At 37.3% G+C, this 16,901-nt stretch overlaps 1 protein-coding gene across 1 annotated transcript in view; it reads right to left on the reverse strand.

The window, feature by feature from the left end:
- scyl1 (SCY1-like, kinase-like 1) overlaps positions 1–16,901 on the reverse strand; it is a 53,139-nt gene that overhangs the window by 3,440 nt on the left and 32,798 nt on the right. Inside the window, exons 13-15 of the mRNA XM_062044209.1 lie at positions 10,797–10,979; positions 7,522–7,667; positions 42–116 (exon numbers count right to left, since the gene is read on the reverse strand). Of these exons, the coding sequence (XP_061900193.1) occupies positions 42–116; positions 7,522–7,667; positions 10,797–10,979 (404 nt within the window). The remainder of the gene's footprint in view (positions 1–41; positions 117–7,521; positions 7,668–10,796; positions 10,980–16,901) is intronic.

Below are 16,901 nucleotides of genomic sequence, written 5' to 3' on the forward strand. Positions count from 1 at the left end.
CCATCTACAAGTCTTTGAAGACTGGTTAAAGGTAGACCTACTCCTCCATCGCTGGCATTCTTCTTGGATGACGTCATTCCAGACCAGTCCTTGTTCCAATCATCCTTCTCAGTTTGCTTGTTGTGGGAAACATTCCAAATAATCAACAACATGTAGGCTCTCACAACAGTAATCATAGTCCTCATATTTCATGACTACTACCCAAGGAACATTCCAAATAATCAACATATAGGCTCTCACAACAGTGAGCATAGTCCTCATATTTCATGACTACTACCCAAGGAACATTCCAAATAATCAACATATAGGCTCTCACAACAGTGAGCATAGTCCTCATATTTCATGACTACTACCCAAGGAACATTCCAAATAATCAACAACATATAGGCTCTCACAACAGTGAGCATAGTCCTCATATTGCATGACTACTACCCAAGGAAAATTCCAAATAATCAACAACATATAGGCTCTCACAACAGTGATCATAGTCCTCATATTTCATTACTACTACCCAAGGAATATTCCAAATAATCAACAACATATAGGCTCTCACAACAGTGAGCATAGTCCTTATAGTTCATGACTACTACCCAAGGAACATTCCAAATAATCAACATATAGGCTCTCACAACAGTGAGCATAGTCCTCATATTTCATGACTACTACCAAGGAACATTCCAAATAATCAACATATAGGCTCTCACAACAGTGAGCATAGTCCTTATATTTCATGACTACTACCCAAGGAACATTCCAAATAATCAACAACATATAGGCTCTCACAACAGTGAGCATAGTCCTCATATTTCATGACTACTACCCAAGGAACATTCCAAATAATCAACAACATATAGGCTCTCACAACAGTGATCATAGTCCTCATATTTCATTACTACTACCCAAGGAATATTCCAAATAATCAACAACATATAGGCTCTCACAACAGTGAGCATAGTCCTTATAGTTCATGACTACTACCCAAGGAACATTCCAAATAATCAACATATAGGCTCTCACAACAGTGAGCATAGTCCTCATATTGCATGACTACTACCCAAGGAAAATTCCAAATAATCAACAACATATAGGCTCTCACAACAGTGATCATAGTCCTCATATTTCATTACTACTACCCAAGGAATATTCCAAATAATCAACAACATATAGGCTCTCACAACAGTGAGCATAGTCCTTATAGTTCATGACTACTACCCAAGGAACATTCCAAATAATCAACATATAGGCTCTCACAACAGTGAGCATAGTCCTCATATTTCATGACTACTACCAAGGAACATTCCAAATAATCAACATATAGGCTCTCACAACAGTGAGCATAGTCCTTATATTTCATGACTACTACCCAAGGAACATTCCAAATAATCAACAACATATAGGCTCTCACAACAGTGAGCATAGTCCTCATATTTCATGACTACTACCCAAGGAACATTCCAAATAATCAACAACATATAGGCTCTCACAACAGTGAGCATAGTCCTCATATTTCATGACTACTACCCAAGGAACATTCCAAATAATCAACAACATATAGGCTCTCACAACAGTGAGCATAGTCCTCATATTTCATGACTACTACCCAAGGAACATTCCAAATAATCAACATATAGGCTCTCACAACAGTGAGCATAGTCCTCATATTTCATGACTACTACCCAAGGAACATTCCAAATAATCAACAACATATAGGCTCTCACAACATAGAGCATAGTCCTCGTATTTCATGACTACTACCCAAGGAACATTCCAAATAATCAACATATAGGCTCTCACAACAGTGAGCATAGTCCTCATATTTCATGACTACTACCCAAGGAACATTCCAAATAATCAACAACTAATAGGCTCTCACAACAGTGAGCATAGTCCTCATATTTCATGACTACTACCCAAGGAACATTCCAAATAATCAACAACATATAGGCTCTCACAACAGTGATCATAGTCCTCATATTTCATGACTACTACCAAGGAACATTCCAAATAATCAACATATAGGCTCTCACAACAGTGAGCATAGTCCTCATATTTCATGACTACTACCAAGGAACATTCCAAATAATCAACATATAGGCTCTCACAACAGTGAGCATAGTCCTTATATTTCATGACTACTACCCAAGGAACATTCCAAATAATCAACAACATATAGGCTCTCACAACAGTGAGCATAGTCCTCATATTTCATGACTACTACCCAAGGAACATTCCAAATAATCAACAACATATAGGCTCTCACAACAGTGAGCATAGTCCTCATATTTCATGACTACTACCCAAGGAACATTCCAAATAATCAACATATAGGCTCTCACAACAGTGAGCATAGTCCTCATATTTCATGACTACTACCCAAGGAACATTCCAAATAATCAACAACATATAGGCTCTCACAGCATAGAGCATAGTCCTCGTATTTCATGACTACTACCCAAGGAACATTCCAAATAATCAACATATAGGCTCTCACAACAGTGAGCATAGTCCTCATATTTCATGACTACTACCCAAGGAACATTCCAAATAATCAACAACTAATAGGCTCTCACAACAGTGAGCATAGTCCTCATATTTCATGACTACTACCCAAGGAACATTCCAAATAATCAACAACATATAGGCTCTCACAACAGTGATCATAGTCCTCATATTTCATGACTACTACCAAGGAACATTCCAAATAATCAACATATAGGCTCTCACAACAGTGAGCATAGTCCTCATATTTCATGACTACTACCAAGGAACATTCCAAATAATCAACATATAGGCTCTCACAACAGTGAGCATAGTCCTTATATTTCATGACTACTACCCAAGGAACATTCCAAATAATCAACAACATATAGGCTCTCACAACAGTGAGCATAGTCCTCATATTTCATGACTACTACCCAAGGAACATTCCAAATAATCAACAACATATAGGCTCTCACAACAGTGAGCATAGTCCTTATATTTCATGACTACTACCCAAGGAACATTCCAAATAATCAACAACATATAGGCTCTCACAACAGTGAGCATAGTCCTCATATTTCATGACTACTACCCAAGGAACATTCCAAATAATCAACAACATATAGGCTCCCACAACAGTGAGCATAGTCCTCATATTTCATGACTACTACCCAAGGAACATTCCAAATAATCAACAACATATAGGCTCTCACAACAGTGAGCATAGTCCTTATATTTCATGACTACTACCCAAGGAACATTCCAAATAATCAACAACATATAGGCTCTCACAGCATAGAGCATAGTCCTCGTATTTCATGACTACTACCCAAGGAACATTCCAAATAATCAACATATAGGCTCTCACAACAGTGAGCATAGTCCTCATATTTCATGACTACTACCCAAGGAACATTCCAAATAATCAACAACTAATAGGCTCTCACAACAGTGAGCATAGTCCTCATATTTCATGACTACTACCCAAGGAACATTCCAAATAATCAACAACATATAGGCTCTCACAACAGTGATCATAGTCCTCATATTTCATGACTACTACCAAGGAACATTCCAAATAATCAACATATAGGCTCTCACAACAGTGAGCATAGTCCTCATATTTCATGACTACTACCAAGGAACATTCCAAATAATCAACATATAGGCTCTCACAACAGTGAGCATAGTCCTTATATTTCATGACTACTACCCAAGGAACATTCCAAATAATCAACAACATATAGGCTCTCACAACAGTGAGCATAGTCCTCATATTTCATGACTACTACCCAAGGAACATTCCAAATAATCAACAACATATAGGCTCTCACAACAGTGAGCATAGTCCTTATATTTCATGACTACTACCCAAGGAACATTCCAAATAATCAACAACATATAGGCTCTCACAACAGTGAGCATAGTCCTCATATTTCATGACTACTACCCAAGGAACATTCCAAATAATCAACAACATATAGGCTCCCACAACAGTGAGCATAGTCCTCATATTTCATGACTACTACCCAAGGAACATTCCAAATAATCAACAACATATAGGCTCTCACAACAGTGAGCATAGTCCTTATATTTCATGACTACTACCCAAGGAACATTCCAAATAATCAACAACATATAGGCTCTCACAACAGTGAGCATAGTCCTCATATTTCATGACTACTACCCAAGGAACATTCCAAATAATCAACAACATATAGGCTCTCACAACAGTGAGCGTAGTCCTCGTATTTCATGACTACCGTATTTTTCGGACTACAAGTCGCAGTTTTTTTCATAGTTTGGCCGGGGGTGCGACTTATACTCAGGAGCGACTTATGTGTGAAATGATTAACACATTAGCGTAAAATATCAAATAATATTATTTCTCTCATTCACGTAAGAGACTAGACGTATAAGATTTCATGGGATTTAGCGATTAGGAGTGACAGATTGTTTGGTAAACGTATAGCATGTTCTATATGTTATAGTTATTTGAATGACTCTTACCATAATATGTTACGTTAACATACCAGGCACGTTCTCAGTTGGTTATTAATGCCTCATATAACGTACACTTATTCAGCCTGTTGTTCACTATTCTTTATTTATTTTAAATTGCCTTTCAAATGTCTATTCTTGGTGTTGGCTTTTATCAAATACATTTCCCCAGAAAATGCTACTTATACTCCAGTGCGACTTATATATATTTTTTCCCTTCTTTATTACGCATTTACGGCTGGTGCGACTTGTACTCTGGAGCAATTTATAATCCGAAAAATACGGTACACTAAAGCGGTCCCTAGTGGAACATAGCTGGGGGACCCCTGCTCTACAGTATTCATTGGATTTTGGTCTACTGTATTTTGAGTGTTGTAGCGTTTTTAAAGGCCTTCTGCAAAAATGAGCGTCTCTCACAAGTCGTTTTGAACTGAACTGAATATGCAAAAGAGAGGGCCTAAAATGGAACCTTGAAGAACACCACTGGTGTAAGTCAAGTTAATGCATATGAAGAAGATACAGCAACACCTTAATTACATAAATCACATTACCTCCTGGTGCCCTAGCACCTCCAAAACCCTCAAATCTAGACTCCAAACATCCTAGAACAAGCTAGTCAGATTACTTCTAGACCTCCACCCCAGATCACACCTCACTCCTACCCACTTCTCCAAAGTGGGCTGGCTCAGGGTGGAGGACAGAGTAAAACAACTTGCACTGAGCCTAGTCTATAAAATCCGCTACACCTCCCTGATACCGAAGTACATGTCAAACTATTTCCATAACGTAAATGACCGCCATAACCACAACACCAGGGGGAGCTCCACTAACCACGTTAAACCCAGATTCCGATCTAACAAAGGTCTTAACTCATTCTCTTTCTATGCCACATCAATATGGAATGCACTCCCAACAGGTGTAAAAGAAAGGGCATCTCTATCCTCCTTCAAAACCGCACTAAAGGAACACCTCCAGGCAACTTCAACCCTAAACTAACACCCTCCCTCCCACATCCTACCTCCCCGGATTGTAAATAATCAAATGTAAATAATCAAATGTAGATACTTATTCTTATGCTTTCTGATCTCTCTCTCTATGTCCACTACTTGCTGTACATATCCTACCAAGTCAGTCCTACACTGTTTCAATGTCCATTTCTCTGATGATGCAATTGTTGATGACTGAAGTGTTGATATCAACCAAACCTAACCCCCCCCCCCTCCAAATCCCACACCCCGGATTGTAAATAATGTAAATAATTCAATGTATATACTCTGATGATTATCTTGTGTGATGACTGTATTATGATGATAGTATTTATCTGTATCATGAAATGAAATTGTTTTATTTAAACGGGGATAGCAGATCCATTCTATGTGTCATACTTGATCATTTCGCGATATTGCCATATTTTTGCTGAAAGGATTTAGTAGAGAACATCGACGATAAAGTTCGCAACTTCTGGTCGCTGATAAAAAAAAGCCTTGCCTGTACCGGAAGTAGCGTGACGTCACAGGTTGAAAGGCTCCTCACATTTCCTCATTGTTTACACCAGCAGCCAGAGCGATTCGGACCGAGAAAGCGACGATTACCCCATTAATTTTAGCGAGGATGAAAGATTCGTGGATGAGGAACGTAAGAGTGAAGGACTAGAGTGCAGTGCAGGACGTATCTTTTTTCGCTCTGACCGTAACTTAGGTACAAGGTCTCATTGGATTCCACACTTTCTCCTTTTTCTATTGTGGATCACGGATTTGTATTTTAAACCACCTCGGATACTATATCCTCTTGAAAATGAGAGTCGAGAATGCAAAATGGACATTCCCAGAGACTTTTATCTCCACGACAATACATCGGCGAAGCACTTTAGCTACGGAGCTAACGTGATAGCATCGGGCTTAACTGCAGATAGAAACAAAAGAAATAAACCCCTGATTGGAAGGATAGACAGAAAATCAACAATACTATTAAACCATGGACCTGTAACTACACGGTTAATGCTTTCCAGCCAGGCGAAGCTTAACAATGCTGTTGCTAACGACGCCATTGAAGCTAACTTAGCTACGGGACCTCACAGAGCTATGCTAAAAACATTAGCTATCCACCTACGCCAGCTCTCATCTGCTCATCAACACCCGGGCTCACCTGCGTTCCAGCGATCGACGGCGCGACGAAGGACTTCACCCGATCATCGATGCGGTCGGCGGCTAGCGTCGGATAGCGCGTCTGCTATCCACCTCAAAGTCCTCCTGGTTGTGTTGCTGCAGCCAGCCGCTAATACACCGATCCCACCTACAGCTTTCTTCTTTGCCGTCTCCATTGTTCATTAAACAAATTGCAAAAGATTCACCAACACAGATGTCCAGAATACTGTGGAATTTTGCGATGAAAACAGAGCTGTTTGTATTGGATACAATGGTGTCCGAATACTTCCGTTTCAACCATTGACGTCACGCGCATACGTCATCATACCTAGACGTTTTCAACCGGAAGTTCCCCGGGAAATTTAAAATTGCACTTCATAAGTTAACCCGGCCGTATTGGCATGTGTTGCAATGTTAAGATTTCATCATTGATATATAAACTATCAGACTGCGTGGTCGGTAGTAGTGGCTTTCAGTAGGCCTTTAAGTGGACCCTGACTTAAACAAGTTGAAAAACTTATTCGGGTGTTACCATTTAGTGGTCAGTTGTACGGAATATGTACTGTAATGTGCAATCTACTAATAAAAGTTTCAATCAATCAATCAAACGAAAAAAGCCTGCCAAAAAGAAGAAGAGGACTTAAAGGGGGGCCTTGAGAGACGCCTCAGTTATGTCAATCACAACTTTCTATGTTTGCTAGCAAGGGTAAAATATCAATGCAAGGATCTGCCAATGTGTTTACAGAGGTCTAAGTTCCTTTATACAACAGCATCAACAATGTCGGGTCTCCCTAATGTTGAAGTGAACCCTGGGGCCAGTATGATGTCATCCCCAGAGTACATAGACTTACTATCCACTGAAACAAGTTGAGAACAGAGCATACAGGTACGCTACCTCTAAACTCCCCCAGTCCTCCTCGTCGTCCCAGCGCTCTCCTGGCTCCTCCTCCTCCTCCTCCTCCTCCTCCTCCTCCACTTTGAGTTTCTGCTTCACTGTGCTTGAGTGGGTCATGGAGGCATGTGGATCTTTCTCCAAGGAACCTGAGACACAATACATGCAGCTTTACAGGAGGTGTTCTAGGGTTCTCACACTCATTGTAAATATTGCAATACCAATAATGCCGTGGCATGTGGCGGTATCAAACAACAACTGGGAGTTCTGCTGTCAGTGTGGTTTTTTGCTGGCGCTCGTAAATGGGCCGGCCTGAGAAGTGCACCACATCTCCCATTGATTGATTGATTGAAACTTTTATTAGTAGATTGCACAGTACAGTACAGTACATATTCCGTACAATTGACCACTAAATGGTAACACCCCAATACGTTTTTCAACTTGTTTAAGTCGGGGTCCACGTTAATCAATTAAATTCAATGATCCCCTGCACTGTGCGAGCAAGCACTTTTGCCAAGTTTAAATCAGAAGAATGGATGTTTTACGGTGGATTAGGCGCTCTTGTTCTATGCTTTTGCTTGTTTACTCTGTCTATTTAAAAAAAATATTTCAGATCATATCACTTTTAGCCAATATTGATATTATATTTCAGTGTTTCCCATAAACTGCCAAGATACCTGTGGCGGTGGGGGCGTGGATATGGGCGTGGCTATGGGCGTGGTCACCATGACATCATCGAGTAATTTGCATAATTTACTACAATGATTTTATTTTCTCTAAAGGCTCAAAAAATGTATACTTACTAATTAATAATAACAGTTTTGTTTTAAACTTCCATCCATCCATCCATCCATTTTACAATATAATTACAACACTTTATGTACATATTTATATACAGATTTGAACAGTAAGTTATTCACTGAAATATATTTATTAATTGTGGTTCTTACAAAAAATATATCTTATAAAATATAAAAGCTAAAATGTCTCAAAGCTCTGCCCCTTTAATTAGTGCATACTAAATAATTTAACTTTAGCCTACTACTACAACCATATTATTTACCAGCAACATAAAGTGAAACAGAGGCAGAGGTAACCTGCCACAGTCAGTAACAAATAAACAGAAAACAGTAGTGGTGGTAGATAGACACAGAGCTTCATCAAACATCTGATCCACTGAACAAAGAGCTCCAAAAATCTTGAACTTTAGACTGCCATCAGTTTTACTCCCTACACTTAACCATGTGTTTCCTACTGCCTGCAGACTTTGCACCCTTTGTTATATACACATGTTGTGTTTCTAATATAAATACATTTAATAAAGTCAAATACAAATAAGGCAACAAGAGAAGTATCCTACACTTCTCTTTTGTAAAGTAAATCTGAACAGCCAATATGGGCATCTACATCAACTATATGATTTGCCTGAAAAGCTGGAGAGGACAAAAAAAAGAAAAAAAAAAAGTATATATATATTTTATTTTTTATTTATTTGTGGCGGACGTAATTCTTTCGTGGCGGGCCGCCACAAATAAATGAATGTGTGGGAAACACTGTATTTGTATCGGTCTGGGTCTTACCTGCCCAGGGACTACAAGTGGAAATGAGCAAATGTTGCTACGTCATTGTTTTGCTGCTCAGTGGCCTAGTGTTAGAGTGTCTGCCCTGAGATGGGTAGGTTGTGAGTTCAAACCCCGGCCGAGTCATACCAAAGACTATACAAATGGGAGCCATTACCTCCCTGCTTGGCACTCAGCATCAAGGGTTGGAATTGGGGGTTAAATCACCAAAAATGATTCCCGGGCGCGGCCACAGCTGCTGCTCACTGCTCCCCTCACCTCCCAGGGGGGGAACATGGGGATGGATCAAATGCAGAGAATAACTTCATCACACCTAGTGTGTGTGTGACAATTGTTGGGACTTTAACTTTTTACAAGGTTAATGTTTTTGTGCCTTGTCCCCGTTTTAAATAAATTCCGATCCTATCTTATGTATGGACACGTTTTTTGTTTTCATGTTTTACGGTAAACACAAACAAATAATCAGACAATAATGACTAATACATCCATCAATTAATAATTGCATCATTAGTATAAGACTAAGATTACATGTATTGATGCCCCAGGGGAAAATGTTACTCAAGTGTCATCTATGCCTATTTATTCATTTCAGATCATCTATTTTATGATGTGTCAATAATAACTGCGATGCAAACAATAGATCCCATGCTGTCTTCTTCCTGATGTGATGTTAGTGTTTTAAACGTGCTGTATTACCTTACAATTCCTATAGTTTATGCAATACAGACATGAATAAACAATCTCTAATGTTAAATGTTGCCATTTGTTTACACTGAACTGACCCAACGCTAAGCTACTGATGGTAAGTGACACCATTATATTCACAGTAACTCCCTCTAAATATCCTCTAAATCCCTGCCACTTCATTTTACACTAAGGCGGGGGTCGGCAACCCGTGGCTCTAGAGCCGCATGCGGCTCTTTAGCGCCGCCCTAGTGGCTCTCTGGAGATTTTTCAAAAATGTATGAAGAATGGAAAAAGATGAGGGGAAAAAAAATCTATTTTTTTGTTTTAATATGGTTTCTGTAGGAGGACAAACATGACACAAACCTCCCTAATTGTTATAAATCACACTGTTTATATTAAACATGCTTCACTGATTCGAGTATTTGGCGAGCGCCGTTTGGTCCTACTTATTTTGGCGGTCCTTGAACTCACCGTATAGTTTGTTTGCATGTATAACGTTCTCCGACTTTCTAGGACGTGTTTTATGCCACTTTTTCTGTCTCATTTTGTCCACCACATTTTTAACGTTGTTCATGAGTGCACAAAGGTGAGTTTTGTTGATGTTATTGACTTGTGTGGAGTGCTAATCAGACATATTTGGTCACTGCATGACTGCAAGCTAATCGATGCTAACATGCTATTTAGGCTAGCTATATGTACATATTGCAGCATTATGCCTCATTTGTAGCTATATTTGAGGTCATTTAGTTTCCTTTAAGTCATCTTAATTCAATTTATATCTCATGACACACTATCTGTATGTAATATGGCTTTTAATTTTTTGCGGCTCCAGACAGATTTTTTTTTTTTTTTTTTTGGTCCAATATGGCTCTTTCAACATTTTGGGTTGCCGACCCCTGCACTAAGGCATTTTGACCATGTCTTGTATATACAGAATTAATACATGTCCTCAGTACGGTGACAATATTGTACCATGACATTTTGATACTGTTACATAATCATGTAACTTACCAGGAGCTGTATCGGCACTGTCGGGAGTGGCGCTGGCGACACTGGGAGGCCCACTGCTGTCACCTTCTGTCCCTGGTGTGTTACGGATTAACTTGGAAGTCAGCGAGGACATGCCGGTCACAGCCCAGCCGGTCCAGCCAGACGAGGTTCCAGCAGGCTGAGCACTAGAGCCGACATCTTTTTCTGCAGGACAAGAAGAAGTATACATCTTTTAACAGTGACAAGAATCAAGGACATTCAAATTAAAAACATGAATGACACCTGAGCAAAACTACATTCATTTCAATCGGAGACTTTAAAAGGGGAACTGCACTTTTTGGGGGGAATTTTGCCACAATCATTATGAGAAACAACATAATGGGGGCGAGGGGATTGTAAAGATGATAAAAAAAATGCTAGGAAGATGCGGCTAATGGGAGTCACCGTTGTAGCCTTCAAAGCCCTCTAGAACAACTTCAAAACCCTCCAACGTTTTGTATACACACTGCAAGTATATATATAATGTAGTAACAGACACCTTCATAACAATATGTAATATGTACAATATACACACTGCAAGTATATATATAATGTAGTAACAGACACCTTCATAACAATATGTAATATGGACAATATACACACTGCAAGTATATATATAATGTAGTAACAGACACCTTCATAACAATATGTACTCTGTACAATATACACACTGCAAGTATATATATAATGTAGTAACAGACACCTTCATAACAATATGTAATATGTACAATATACACACTGCAAGTATATATATAATGTAGTAACAGACACCTTCATAACAATATGTAATATGTACAATATACACACTGCAAGTATATATATAATGTAGTAACAGACACCTTCATAACAATATGTACTCTGTACAATATACACACTGCAAGTATATATATAATGTAGTAACAGACACCTTCATAACAATATGTAATATGTACAATATACACACTGCAAGTATATATATAATGTAGTAACAGACACCTTCATAACAATATGTAATATGTACAATATACACACTGCAAGTATATATATAATGTAGTAACAGACACCTTCATAACAATATGTAATATGTACGATATACACACTGCAAGTATATATATTATGTAGTAACAGACACCTTCATAACAATATGTAAAATGTACAATATACACACTGCAAGTATATACAGTATATAATGTAGTAACAGACACCTTCATAACAATATGTAATGTGTACAATATACACACTGCAAGTATATATATAATGTAGTAACAGACACCTTCATAACAATATGTAATATGTACAATATACACACTGCAAGTATATATATAATGTAGTAACAGACACCTTCATAACAATATGTAATATGTACAATATACACACTGCAAGTGTATATATAATGTAGTAACAGACACCTTCATAACAATATGTAATATGTACGATATACACACTGCAAGTATATATATAATGTAGTAACAGACACCTTCATAACAATATGTAAAATGTACAATATACACACTGCAAGTATATACAGTATATAATGTATTAACAGACACCTTCATAACAATATGTAATATGTACAATATACACACTGCAAGTATATATATAACGTAGTAACAGACCTTCATAACAATATGTAATATGTACAATATACACACTGCAAGTATATATATAATGTAGTAACAGACACCTTCATAACAATATGTAATATGTACAATATACACACTGCAAATATATATATAATGTAGTAACAGACACCTTCATAACAATATGTAATATGTACAATATACACACTGCAAGTATATATATAATGTAGTAACAGACACCTTCATAACAATATGTAATATGTACAATATACACACTGCAAGTATATATATAATGTAGTAACAGACACCTTCATAACAATATGTAATATGTACAATATACACACTGCAAGTATATATATAATGTAGTAACAGACACCTTCATAACAATATGTAATATGTACAATATACACACTGCAAATATATATATAATGTAGTAACAGACACCTTCATAACAATATGTAATATGTACAATATACACACTGCAAGTATATATATAATGTAGTAACAGACACCTTCATAACAATATGTAATATGTACAATATACACACTGCAAGTATATATATAATGTAGTAACAGACACCTTCATAACAATATGTAATATGTACAATATACACACTGCAAGTATATATATAATGTAGTAACAGACACCTTCATAACAATATGTAATATGTACAATATACACACTGCAAATATATATATAATGTAGTAACAGACACCTTCATAACAATATGTAATATGTACAATATACACACTGCAAGTATATATATAATGTAGTAACAGACACCTTCATAACAATATGTAATATGTACAATATACACACTGCAAGTATATATATAATGTAGTAACAGACACCTTCATAACAATATGTAATATGTACAATATTTACTGTATTGTGGTCGTTCTAATCATTGCCAGAACCAATTCTTCGACGCATTTATTTCCGTTTCCATAGCAGCGCACTTTCGACAATGTGTGTTCCTACTTCCGCATACAAAACGCTTGTGTGTGTACTTATCATGGCAGACTTGGTAACAAACAACGAAGACGACTATTTTTGGACAAATGAGGATTTAGAACCTTATCTTTTTGAAGCTGAATATACTGAGGATGAACTGCTGCTTATAGAAGCTAGCACAAAGGAAGAGTGAGACGGTGGAGAAGACGGAAGCTGAGAGAGTGAAGTAAAAGTGACTCGAAGCTGAAAAATGTGGACTTTGAAGCCATTCTATTTCTACATAAATGGAGTGCTTAGCCAAATAACCGGAATAAATGTCCCCGGCCAGCTGGACCAAACTGTGAGTCACTTTAATATCGATCATGATACACGCAGCACTGTCGAGCTAGCCGTGTACAAACAAAACATGAAATAATACTTTACAGATACTGTAATATGATTGTTCATGTTTTTCAGTTTATCTTATTGTGTTGTGCATTGCAAACTCGTTTCATGTCGACGTAGAAGCTAGCTTATCTCTTGCCGTAGTTAGCGGCGATGGCTAATACTGTAGCACGCACGTGTTACTACGCTCGAAAGAGAGTTCCTCAGTGTTCTCTCTTACAAAAACAATGTTGCTACAGTTTGATTCTTATACAGGTTACGGAATGTAAATGACACATTGTTGACAGTTTTTGAATGCATTTTTAAAGTTACTTAGTGGTTGAATTGATTGCTCCCATTAGCTGCACTGCTAGCTACCAAGAACGAGACAAATTTTCTATGTTAGAAAGCGGAATGAAAAATGTTGTCTTCTTGTCTCTCATAATGATTGTGAATGATAGCAAAAAATCCCAAAAAAGTGCATTTCCCCTTTAATTTGAGATGCAAGTCTACTACTAATAATAATACTACTGTATAATTATTTATTCTGCATCAGCGGGGCAGATTATCAGTATGTGATTTAGGGCTATATAAATAAACATTGATTGATTGATTGATAATCTAACAGGTACACATAGAGTTTAAATGAAGCAACCTTTTCTGAGGTTACAGTCACAAAGAAGTCATTGATACAAGCACAAGGCAGCTGTTTCTTACCTATATAATAAGTCATTGATACAAGCAGCAGGCAGCTGTTTCTTACCTATATAATAAGTCATTGATACAAGCAGAAGGCAGCTGTTTCTTACCTACAGTATATAATAAGTCATTGATACAAGCAGAAGGCAGCTGTTTCTTACCTATATAATAAGTCATTGATACAAGCAGAAGGCAGCTGTTTCTTACCTATATAATAAGTCATTGATGCAAGCAGAAGGCAGCTGTTTCTTACCTATATAATAAGTCATTGATACAAGCAGAAGGCAGCTGTTTCTTACCTATATAATAAGTCATTGATACAAGCAGAAGGCAGCTGTTTCTTACCTATATAATAAGTCATTGATACAAGCAGAAGGCAGCTGTTTCTTACCTATACAATAAGTCATTGATACAAGCAGAAGGCAGCTGTTTCGTACCTATATAATAAGTCATTGATACAAGCAGAAGGCAGCTGTTTCGTACCTATATAATAAGTCATTGATACAAGCAGAAGGCAGCTGTTTCTTACCTATATACTAAGTCATTGATACAAGTAGAAGGAAGCTGTTTCTTACCTATATAATAAGTCATTGATACAAGCAGAAGGCAGCTGTTTCTTACCTATATAATAAGTCATTGATACAAGCAGAAGGCAGCTGTTTCTTACCTACAGTATATAATAAGTCATTGATACAAGCAGAAGGCAGCTGTTTCTTACCTATATAATAAGTCATTGATGCAAGCAGAAGGCAGCTGTTTCTTACCTACAGTATATAATAAGTCATTGATACAAGCAGAAGGCAGCTGTTTCTTACCTATATAATAAGTCATTGATACAAGCAGAAGGCAGCTGTTTCTTACCTACATAATAAGCCATTGATACAAGCAGAAGGCAGCTGTTTCTTACCTATATAATAAGTCATTGATACAAGTAGAAGGCAGCTGTTTCTTACCTATATAATAAGTCATTGATACAAGCAGAAGGCAGCTGTTTCTTACCTATATAATAAGTCATTGATACAAGCAGCAGGCAGCTGTTTCTTACCTATATAATAAGTCATTGATACAAGCAGAAGGCAGCTGTTTCTTACCTACAGTATATAATAAGTCATTGATACAAGCAGAAGGCAGCTGTTTCTTACCTATATAATAAGTCATTGATACAAGCAGAAGGCAGCTGTTTCTTACCTATATAATAAGTCATTGATACAAGCAGAAGGCAGCTGTTTCTTACCTATATAATAAGTCATTGATACAAGCAGAAGGCAGCTGTTTCTTACCTATATAATAAGTCATTGATACAAGCAGAAGGCAGCTGTTTCTTACCTATATAATAAGTCATTGATACAAGCAGAAGGCAGCTGTTTCTTACCTATATAATAAGTCATTGACACAAGCAGAAGGCAGCTGTTTCTTACCTATACAATAAGTCATTGATACAAGCAGAAGGCAGCTGTTTCTTACCTATATAATAAGTCATTGATACAAGCAGAAGGCAGCTGTTTCTTACCTATATAATAAGTCATTGATACAAGCAGCAGGCAGCTGTTTCTTACCTATATAATAAGTCATTGATACAAGCAGAAGGCAGCTGTTTCTTACCTATATAATAAGTCATTGATACAAGCAGAAGGCAGCTGTTTCTTACCTATATAATAAGTCATTGATACAAGCAGAAGGCAGCTGTTTCTTACCTATATAATAAGTCATTGATACAAGCAGAAGGCAGCTGTTTCTTACCTATATAATAAGTCATTGATACAAGCAGCAGGCAGCTGTTTCTTACCTATATAATAAGTCATTGATACAAGCAGAAGGCAGCTGTTTCTTACCTACAGTATATAATAAGTCATTGATACAAGCAGAAGGCAGCTGTTTCTTACCTATATAATAAGTCATTGATACAAGCAGAAGGCAGCTGTTTCTTACCTATATAATAAGTCATTGATACAAGCAGAAGGCAGCTGTTTCTTACCTATACAATAAGTCATTGATACAAGCAGAAGGCAGCTGTTTCTTACCTATATAATAAGTCATTGATACAAGCAGAAGGCAGCTGTTTCGTACCTATATAATAAGTCATTGATACAAGCAGAAGGCAGCTGTTTCTTACCTATATAATAAGTCATTGATACAAGCAGAAGGCAGCTGTTTCTTACCTATATAATAAGTCATTGATACAAGCAGAAGGCAGCTGTTTCTTACCTATATAATAAGTCATTGATACAAGCAGAAGGCAGCTGTTTCTTACCTATATAATAAGTCATTGATACAAGCAGAAGGCAGCTGTTTCTTACCTATATAATAAGTCATTGATATAAGCAGCAGGCAGCTGTTTCTTACCTATATAATAAGTCATTGATACAAGCAGAAGGCAGCTGTTTCTTACCTATATAATAAGTCATTGATACAAGCAGAAGGCAGCTGTTTCTTACCTATATAATAAGTCATTGATACAAGCAGCAGGCAGCTGTTTCTTACCTATATAATAAGTCATTGATACAAGCAGAA

The sequence above is a fragment of the Entelurus aequoreus genome, linkage group LG04 (genome assembly GCF_033978785.1).
Source record: "Entelurus aequoreus isolate RoL-2023_Sb linkage group LG04, RoL_Eaeq_v1.1, whole genome shotgun sequence".
NCBI classification, from domain to species: domain Eukaryota; kingdom Metazoa; phylum Chordata; class Actinopteri; order Syngnathiformes; family Syngnathidae; genus Entelurus; species Entelurus aequoreus.